General features: G+C 54.9%; 2 protein-coding genes and 1 pseudogene across 3 annotated transcripts; all 3 read left to right on the plus strand.

Moving 5' to 3' along the window:
- The first annotated feature begins 219 nt into the window (after nt 1-219).
- Nucleotides 220-3,179, plus strand: LOC308610269 (acetylcholine receptor subunit beta-like). Its single transcript, XM_081259466.1, has 4 exons — nt 220-849; nt 1,347-1,528; nt 1,868-2,030; nt 2,335-3,179. The coding sequence occupies exons 1-4, from the start codon at nt 634-636 to the stop codon at nt 2,446-2,448; spliced, it is 675 nt and encodes a 224-aa protein (XP_081115592.1). The 5' UTR covers nt 220-633; the 3' UTR covers nt 2,449-3,179.
- A 579-nt stretch (nt 3,180-3,758) lies between these two features.
- Nucleotides 3,759-5,912, plus strand: LOC308610264 (uncharacterized protein SPEM2-like; annotated as a pseudogene). Its single transcript has 4 exons — nt 3,759-3,899; nt 4,062-4,119; nt 4,252-5,521; nt 5,822-5,912. The product of its transcript is annotated as an uncharacterized protein SPEM2-like (transcript).
- A 133-nt stretch (nt 5,913-6,045) lies between these two features.
- Nucleotides 6,046-9,139, plus strand: LOC308610270 (uncharacterized protein; the record flags this gene model as incomplete). Its single annotated transcript, XM_081259467.1, has 5 exons — nt 6,046-6,391; nt 6,540-6,597; nt 6,716-7,025; nt 8,375-8,880; nt 9,120-9,139. The coding sequence occupies exons 1-5, from the start codon at nt 6,254-6,256 to the stop codon at nt 9,137-9,139; spliced, it is 1,032 nt and encodes a 343-aa protein (XP_081115593.1). The 5' UTR covers nt 6,046-6,253.
- Between the last annotated feature and the right edge of the window lie 550 nt (nt 9,140-9,689).

The raw sequence follows: 9,689 nt of genomic DNA on the forward strand, positions 1-9,689 counted from the left end.
CTCCCCCATTCTGGGCTGTGTTTGGGGCTCTTGGTTGATCTGATTTACATTTTAACGGGATCAATGTGGCTGCTCTGTTGAGAACAGTCAGCAGGGGGGACAAAGGATGAAGCAAAGAGGAGGCCTTTGTAATAACTCAGATCTGAGGTAATGGTGGCTTGTACCAGGATGGTAGTGGTAGATGGGATAAGTCATCAGTTTCAGGATATATGTTGAAGGTAGAGCCAATAGGGTTTGGTATGGATTGGATATGGGATGAGAGAGAGGAGAGCTGAGAATGACTCCAAGGGATTTGGCCTGAGCCACAGGAAAGATCGAGTTGTCATTTATGACCTGAGGAAGACTGTGTGGGGAGTCGGTGGTGAGGGAATTAAGTTTTGGACATGTTAAGGTCGAGGTGTCTATTGGACACCCAAATGGAGAGGTTAAGTAGGCAGGTGGATACAAGTGTGGAATTTAGGGGAATCAGTCCAGGTTGGAGGTATAAATGTAGGAGTTATTTGCATGCAGTTGGCCCTTCCAAAAGCCTGTCCTTGAGTGGGCTGGAAACACGGTCACTGATTATGCCAGGGAGATTGCTTTCTGGCAAAGCCTAATCCTTCCGCCTTCCCCTCTGTCCCCCAAGTAGAGCAGATGGGGCTCTCGATCTTTGCCCTGCTGACCCTTACTGTGTTCCTGCTGCTGCTGGCAGACAAAGTGCCTGAGACCTCCCTGTCTGTCCCCGTCATTATCAAATACCTCATGTTTACCATGGTCCTCGTCACCTTCTCAGTCATCCTTAACATCGTAGTCCTCAACCTGCACCATCGCTCACCCCACACCCACCAAATGCCCCTTTGGGTCCGTCAGGTAAGAAGATCTCCTCTCCAACCTGTGTTAACTCTCAATCCTAGTATTTGGCTTTTTGTCCAGGTATCGCTCCTCACTCCCACCAACTTTCAACCTTCCCTTTCACAGACCTGAGGGAGAACTACAACTCCTGGTAGAGTGTCAAAGTGCCAAGGTCTTTGGGTGTTGAAATGTTGCCCAATTAATTTTATCCTCCCATCATTAACATTGCGTAGATCCCAGACTCTCTTCATCAATACTTCTCTCCTTCGTGGGTCCCAAGGAAGCATTCTCAGGGTTAGGTACTATCAGGGTGGAAGCCCTCAGAACTTTTCTTTCCAGTCAGGATGCCTCCTAACCCCCTTAAGGACTCTTGGGCTGTGTAGTTGCATTTCATCTGTGGGATGCATGCACGCATGCGCAGGAATGGGCACGTGCCGTGGGGGTGGTTGGCGGCTTCCCTTCTGGTCTGAAAGCATAAGAGCCCCCTCCAAGACGGCTCTTCTTCTACTCAGCAGATCTTTATCCACAAACTCCCTCCGTATCTGGGTCTGAAGAGACCCAAACCTGAGAGAGACCAGATACCGGAGCCACCTCCTATACCTCTCAGGGATTCTCCAGGAAGTGGCTGGGGTCGGGGAACAGATGAATATTTCATCCGCAAGCCACCACATGATTTTCTCTTCCCCAAACCCAACAGGTAGTATCTACTCCCCACGGCCCACGTAGAAGGGAGAGGGAGAACTACAGTTCCCAGAAGACTGTGCGGAGGCAGGCGTCCTAAGCTCTCAGAGGATGTTGTGGTCGAGCATCATGGGAGTTGTAGTACCCCTTCTGTTGCCCACTTTGCGGGGAGGTGGGAACTAAAGCGTAAGGGAATAGGAGGAATTGCGGAAGGCTAGAGAGGTCGCCGCTGCTGAAGAGAACCTGAAGGGCTCTCTCACGTTTTGAAACCTGGATGGGCGTTGGAGGAGGGAGCTGGGGCGGGGCCTAGAGCACCCACGCAGGCCGTCTTTGTGCCCCGGTCGTGGCCAAACAGACTCGCCTCTTCCACGTTCCAGCCTGAACTGTCTGCCCCGGACCTGCGGCCATTTATCGATGGTCCAAGCCGGGCTGTGTGCCTGCCTCCCGACCTACGGGAGGTCGTTTCTTCAATCAGCTACACCGCTCAACAGCTGCGGGAACAGGAGGACCACGAAGCTGTGACTCCAAAGAGGGTGGGTTAAGGCAAGGCCTGGGTGGCCTTGGCTCCACCGGCAAACTTAGGCTCCGCCCCCAGAACTCGATTATTTTTCTGATTGGAAGTTTGCCTCACTTGGTCCCGCCCCCTGGCTTCCCACTTGTTCTTTACTCACATCCGTCGCCTGCAGTTTCGCTCTCTGCTATTCTGCGGGCCCGCCCTTGTCTCAAAGCTGTGGTATGAGGACCTGGGTGCGGTACAGGGCCTTGAGGCCGCCTTCCCTGGTTGTCTGGAGCCCAGGAACAGTTTAATCTTCCTACCCCCAGTTGAAGGAGGACTGGCAGTTTGTGGCCATGGTGGTGGACCGCCTCTTCCTGTGGACCCTCGTCATCTTTCTGGATGCCACGTACCACTTGCCCCCTCCCGACCCCTTTCCTTGAGGACGAGAGGGCCGAGACCGAGGACCTCGGCCACTTGAGTTGAGAGTTTGATAGTACTCTCAAGTCCTATCCCTTTCTGCATCTTAACTCCTTCACTAGGAGTCCAATCCTCTCCTCATTTCGTTTCTAGGGAGGAAGCCCAAGTGGGACTGGGCAGCTGGGGGCCTTGGGCCCACCTGACATGCACTATCTGCTTATTTACTCTTTTGCTTCTTGAAGAAGCCCCATTGGATATTCACATCTAGGTTGGCAATGAATGGAACAAAGAACAAGAACTAGATTGTAAGCCTTCTGAGGGCAGGAACTATGGCTGTTCACTGTAATATCCCCAGCACCGAGCACAGATCCTAACCTATACAGCCGGTACCTCTGATTGAATGAAGAGGGAAATTATGTTTTCTGTAAGGAAATACACTAAGTAATAGTGCTTATGTGGGCATGTTGGGACTAGTGGTCGTTTTTTCTTTGTTTTGACCTTTCTGTACTTTATTGTATTTTGTAATATGTATTATCTTTAGGATAAGAAAAGGTTCTTTCTAAAAGGATGCATTTGTAATGAGGATAAAAAAGCACACTGTAAAAACCTCAAGTTCCAGCTTTGATGCTCAAACTTTGGACAAGCTACTAAACTGCTCTGTGCCTCAGTTTCTCCATCTGTAAAATGAAGCGAATAATAGTATCTGCCCCCTAGTCTGAGGATCATATGAGAAGATGAGAACAAAAGCATTATACAGTATACGTCAGAGGTTACAACCTGGTGTGTTTTGTGTGGCCCATGTTGTTGGCCAGCAGAGTTTAAAATTTGAATTGGTTTGCTACTTTTAAAATGTGGATATTTCACAGAGCAATTTGGATTTCTGGCTTCCCTTGAAACTTTTTAAGAACTGCAGGCTAGTTCTAAGAAGCCCAACAGGCTACGTAAGTGGTCCTAATGTCTTGAACAATGAAATGGAGGAAATCCTATATGCATGATCCAGTCACTATGAAGACTGTCTCTCATCTGTAGCAACCCTGCTTGCAAATCAAGTTAAGCAAGGCCCCATGGAGACAGAAGGACAGACTGAACTCTGGGGACTAGGCTCCATGTAGTGGGAGCCGAGGGCAGAGACGGCCACCTAAAGGACCAGCTGAGTGGATGAAAGATTGGACAACTCCGCATTGTGACTCCCTGCAATGTGCCTCATTATGACCATGGTCCCTCACCTGTTGGGGGGTGTCCCCAGGTCCTGGCATGAGTGCAGTGTGGGTCAGGGCCGGTGGGGTTGGGGGGGTGGGGCGTCCCACGGCTCAGGCGGCCCTAGGACCCGCCCACCATGGAACAGCAGCTCTGGTATGACAACCTGGGGTGCTGCCATCAATACCAAGAAAGTACCCAGAATGCGGAGGACTTCCTACTCCTGTTGCTGGGCATTGTCATTCTTGTCAGCATTGGGATCAGCATGGCAACTATGGTCAGCGATGGTTGGGGATCACCAGTAGGGGTGAAGATGGCTGAGGGTGGGAACCAGCTGCAGCCTGCACCTCCGTCTGCAGGAACGGTCTTGGCTGGGAGTGGTGGTGAGGGTAGAGAGCCTGGCCTTCATTTTCACCCACCCCACCCCACCCCACCCCAGATATGGCATGGGCTCCAGAATGCCTTAGACAAGACCATGTATTGTATTATTCAGAAAAGTAACTACAGAAGACAGCTAGGAGGCACCCCGCCTCGCCATTCCCAGGGCCCTAGAAACCCAGGCTCCCAGGTTCCCAACCCTGAAATCTTCTGACAGTTGCCCTGCCCTCACGGACTCTCGACTCCCACAGATGAAATCTCACAGGCTTGTGAAAGTTCCTCCAAACATCCTCCAGCCAAGGCCCAAGACATCCACATGCACTGCACCCTGGACCCTGTGGAAGTGAGAATGGCCCGGTCCACTTGCTACTCCTCGTCCTCCTACCACCATCTCCGCAACCGTAGCCGCAGCTGCAGCCGCCACCCCTGAAGCCACCAGGGGAGGCCCAAGAATTTAGAAAATTCCCCTCCAGCTGCTCAGGCTTCCGTAGGCCGCATCGCCTCCACGGGATGTCACAGCTGCCTCCGATGCCCTCCTTTAGCTGGGAGGACCCGGACTCCTACCTGGAGGAGGAGGACCAGCTTTCCTTCCCACAACCCAAGTACCCGTGGGGGTGCTGGGGAGGGCTCTACCGGCAGATGGGTCTGCCCTCCAACGTGGGCCTCTGGGGTCGACAGGGTGGGATCCTGGCCATCCAGCCACCAGCCTGTCTCTACCTGTCGCCCGAGCTGCACCGCATGCCCAAGCGTGTGGAGGCCAAGTCTGAGCTAGGGCTGCAGTCCTTCGGGGCCCCTTGCTCGCCATCCCGCATCTGGGGCAATGTGGATGCTGACCAGTGGACCTCGTCTCCACCACTTACCCGACGGCTGCCCCCTAACAGCTCGTGGGTCCCTGGGGGGCACAGAACTTACCCCTCAGGGGGCCATCTCCCGTATGACTCCTGGGATCAGCGGCGGCGTGGTCTGGAGGGCTCTGAGCCTCCATCAGCTCTGGTGCCTCAGGGCTACCGGCCCGAAGCCTGGCAGCGCAACTCCCCACCGGCCCACGGGCGGAGCCTCCACAGCTGTGCTCACAGCCAGCCCAACCACAGCCCGCGCCACTCCACGGGACACTTGAACTACTCCCGGGATCCCCACGAGGTGCGGCGCTGGGCGGCCGAATGGGCAGAGATGCTGCCTGTGCGGCACCCTCTGGCCGCCTCCGCCTCCCTCACGGTGCTGGCCGAGGCCTCTACCAGCGGGCCTCGGATTCCAGCTCAGCGCTGCTCCTCCGCCCCTCCCAGACTCTGCCCGACGTCCAGGCTACCGAACACCCTCCACCCCCGCCCACCTTCATGCCACTCAGCCGGAACCCAGGGGGAAATGCCAACTACCAGGTGTATGACAGCCTGGAGTTGAAGCGGCAAGTGCGGGAAGCCAAGCGCGGGCCAACTCGCTGCTACCTTCCACCTCGGCCTCGAGGCCCTCTCTGCACGGAAGCCAGGCTGGGAAAATGAACTGGCCAGCAGCTAATGGGGGCGGGTGGGGAGCGGCAGGGCATGGAGAGAGGAATAAAGAGCGCCATGGTCCAGAAAACATTGGCGGTCTGTGGCTTGGAAGCGCCACTCCTTCTGCCAGCTTGGGTCCCTGCCTTTGGCTTCCTGCAATAAGAAGCCAGTGTCCCCTTCTGGGCCTGAGGGTCCCCTTGGTTTAGTGGCCACAGTCCTGCCAGCAGGCCCCTCCTGGTCCGATACCATGCACTAAGTAGATCTGCAGCTGCAGTCTCCACACCACTGGTCTCTGGGCACCTCCTCTGTGTCTCAGCTGTCCCTGTCCCCAAAGAGCCTCAAACAAAAAGCTGCTTCCAAACTGGGAGGTTCCACATCTGGGCAGGTCCAGCTCCACAGCCAGTGAAGGGCATGAAGAAGGCTGAGGCTCTGGACTCCAGCCAGGCCTTCCGCAGGGCTCTGAGGCCAAGGTCTTTCTAGTCTCAGGAGGGGCCAAGAGATGGAATGTGACATTTGAACAAGTGAGTCAGTGGGCGGTGAGTGAATGTTTGACACCTCGAGGGGAGGTGTGCCGGCCTCCGGGCCCTGTTTGGCTGTCCAGGCTCAGCTTACCTCACCCGGGGAACCATGGAATGCCACGCCTGGCCCTCCTTTTCGTCCCCCTCCCTCACTGTGACGCCACCACCTGCCCCATTATGACCCAGTCTGTCTCCCAGTATACATATATGGAGGCCAGCGGACCCAGGCAGTCCTGGGACCCCCGGCCATGGCTGAGCAAACCCATTACCTAGCCGAGGCGTGCTCTGGCACCACACCCAGGAAATGCCAAGACCTAGGAGACTCAATTCTTCTGATCCTGGTCAGCATCATCTTGCTCAATGTGTGGATCAACGTGGTGACTCTGGTGAGGGCAGGATCTGGGCAGTGTGGTTGGGGGAGCCCTGGGGTCTTGAAGGGGCTGAGATGGGATGGCTGCTGCAGTGTGGCCGGACAAGGGTTGGATTTCAGGGCTCACCCTGATCCCGAACTCCACGCTCCCTTGCTTCCCTCAGCTCTGGATGCATCTGAAGAGATTCTTGCGGGCAGGTTTCAACCGTATTTTCCCCAAAGGTAAGTGGGCGCCAGTGTGGCCTCAGGGGATGTGGGCCTGTCCCCTTTCTTCTATCCCTGCCTTGATTCTCAGCCCCTCAGGAACCCAGGCCCTGTCCCATCTCGCCTTTCCCTGCAGACAAGCAAGCCAGCTGTGGAGGCAGCCATCGCATGTGCTGCTCCGTGGATCCCAAGAACCTGTGTTCAAGAGTTTCTCCCCGCTTCCACCATCGCCCGAGCTTCCTGCACAGGCACCCAAACCACCTTGAATCCTGGATACCAGAAACAGATGATGAGACGGCTTCTAAGTGCTGCTGGATGCCGCCGCAGTGTGGACGGGCTCGGGCTTCCACGGAGGCTCCACGGGGACTGTGGAAGGAGGGGGTAGTGGGAGCTGGGGAGGCCCCTCCGTTCACAGCCTTAAAGTCCAAAGCCACCTTTAACTCCAGGTGAGAGACATCTTCCAAGCTCCGCAGGATAAGCAAGGTGGACGTGGTTCCACTCTGCCTGCCCCAAGAGAGCAAGACTAAGACCCCAGACTATGACTCAGCCCAGGCCCCAGCCCGGGCCCAGACCTGCCCCCCAGTTCAGCTCCCTGCACATTCTCCTGCCAAGGCCCAGACCTTCTCCTACAAGCACCCCTCTGTGCACGCCCCACCTCAGGCCCAGACTTGCTCCACACTCCACCTCCCTGAGCACACTACCCCCCAGGCCCAGACCCCCTCACCAGCCCTCACCCCTGAGCACAGCCCTGCCCAGGTCCATGGCCCGGAGCATACCTCAGCCCATACCCCAGCCCAGGCCCAAGCCCAGGCCCCCTCACATGCCTCAGCCCAATTCCTGGGCCACACTTCTCTCTGCACCCTGACCCATGCTCATCTGACCTATACCCATGCCAACACTCTGGTCCCTCCCCCAACTTCTGCCCCTGCTACTACTCCTGCCCTAGCCCCTACACCAGCCCCTGTCCCGATCTCTGCCACAACCTCTGTCCCAGCACTGGTCATGGCCCTGACGACCCCTCCAGTCCCTTCCACCACCCGTACCCCCATCCTAGATTCTATTCTCTCTACCTTGTCTACCTTCGACCAAGGCCTCTCCTCTGGCCATGTGGTCTACTATGCCCGCAGCATAAAGCAGAACTTATTCCATGTGTGTCCCCCTCAGAACTCTGGGTACTCCAGAAATGACTTGGGTACCCTCTCCAGGCCCCAAGAGGGGCATGGTCTGGTGAGCTCTGGTACAGCTGAGCAAACACTGAAGCAATGTAGTGGGGACAGTGCCAAGCCCTCCACAGGGTCCATACTGGGTTACGTGGAGTTGGGGACTATGGAATGGAAGATCCCAAATGATGCCAAAGACAAATTTGTACAGTCCAAGACCTTCACTCACTGTAGCTCCCACCCTTGCCAGTCTGAGAAGAGAAACACGGATCCCCAGACTCCAGTCTACCCCAAATTCCTGGTGTACTCCAAGGATGCTGCACCTTTTCAACCTTGCTTCCATTCTCCGACCAGTGCCCAGAGCTCACCATGCACCATGCCTCCACCATGCACTCTTTCTCTGCCTCTTGTTTTCCCAGATCCTTTGTCCTTCATCAACACAGCAACCACCAGAAGCCCTCCGCCTTAATACAAACCCCCACCTTTCCCCCAACCTCCAAGTCTCCTCAGTCTGTCCTCTCTCCCCAGGGCCCCATCCCTCCCCAGTTATCCACTACTTCCCAAACCCCAAACCAGCCCCAACCCCCAGAACTTCATGAGAGTCTAGGTCTCAACCAATGCTCTGTCCTCCAAAGGACCCCAGGCCTTACCGGAGACACAGGCCTCCCCAAGAACCCAGGCCTTGCTCAAGATCCAGGCCTCCACGAACTTCGAGGCCTTACCAAAGACCCTTACCTCTGCAAGAATCCAAGCCTTTCCCAAGACTCTGACCTTCAGAAGAATCCAGTCATTACCCAAGATTCTTGGCCACAGAAGAGTCCATGCCATGCCCAAGACTCTGCAGTCAACAAGAGCTCAGTCCTTTGCCAGGAGTCTGATCTCCATAAGAGCCCAGGTCCTGTGCAAACCGCTCGCCTCCATAAGGGCTCAAGCCTTACCCGAGACTCCGGAGACTACAAGAATCCAGGCCTGACCCAAGCTTCTGGAGTCTGCAGGAGCCAAGGCCTTACTCAAGATTCTGACCTCCATAAGAATCCTGGCCTTACCCAAGATGCTGGAATTTACAGGAGCTCAGAACATACCCATGACCCTAACTTCCACGAGGACTCAGGAATTAATCGAGATCCTGGTCCCCATAAGGGTCCAGCCCTTACTCAAGACTCTGGCTTATCCAAGAGACGAGGCCTCCATAACAACTCAGGCCTTATCCCAAACCCTGGCCTCCACAAGAACCCTCTAGGAACTGACTCTGTCCAAGTTTTGGGCCCACGTCAGACCCAAAAGTCATTTATATCTGAGACAGTTCCTCGAAAGGAGGATGCAGGGCAGCACATACCATGGACTTCTGTCCCACCCAGTCACAACTCCTGCTCTGCCAAGGCTCAGGGGGCCTACAATGACCTGCTAACCTCCTCGCAGCGAACAGGCAGCCAAGCCTGGGTGTACCACCCGATACCATCCCCCCAGCCTGCCAGAACTATCGCCAGATGTCTACGCCTCCCAAAACCAGCAGGCACCCGGCTAGGGCATGTGGTCTTTGATGCCCGCCAGAGACAGCAGACAGGGTCAAGTGCGAAGCTCTGTCTCCCAGGCGCCTTCATAGGGCCACATCCAGCTGCCGGAGTCCAGCTCCAGCGAGTCAAGGGATACCCGAGGGATAGATAGCGTCGGCGAAGGAAATAAATCTATTACACTTCTTAAAGTATCAGCATTGCATGTTTCTCTCTCTTCTTTATTGTTTACAATCACAGGTTTATATATTGTAGTTGATTACATTACCAGGTATGTGACCAAACAATCTTAGCACAATCAAACCTCAAAATGTTCTATAAAGATTTTTTTTTAAAAAATATATCCCCTAGTTTCTAGATGTCCTATTAAAATATTTCCCAAGTTCCCATTAATCACAGGTTATTTCTTAGTAACCAAGCCAAGCAGTTATATGATTAT

The sequence above is a fragment of the Mesoplodon bidens genome, assembly GCF_964165515.1.
Source record: "Mesoplodon bidens genome assembly, contig: HAP1_SCAFFOLD_1465, whole genome shotgun sequence".
NCBI classification, from domain to species: Eukaryota; Metazoa; Chordata; class Mammalia; order Artiodactyla; family Ziphiidae; genus Mesoplodon; species Mesoplodon bidens.

Coding starts and splice junctions, on each gene's coding strand:
- LOC308610269 (XM_081259466.1), top strand. CDS start 634: ATGGGGCTCTCGATCTTTGCCCTGCTGACCCTTACTGTGTTCCTGCTG. Junction 850..1,346: donor TGCCCCTTTGGGTCCGTCAG/GTAAGAAGATCT, acceptor TCTACTCAGCAG/ATCTTTATCCACAAACTCCC. Junction 1,529..1,867: donor CTCTTCCCCAAACCCAACAG/GTAGTATCTACT, acceptor GTGGCCAAACAG/ACTCGCCTCTTCCACGTTCC.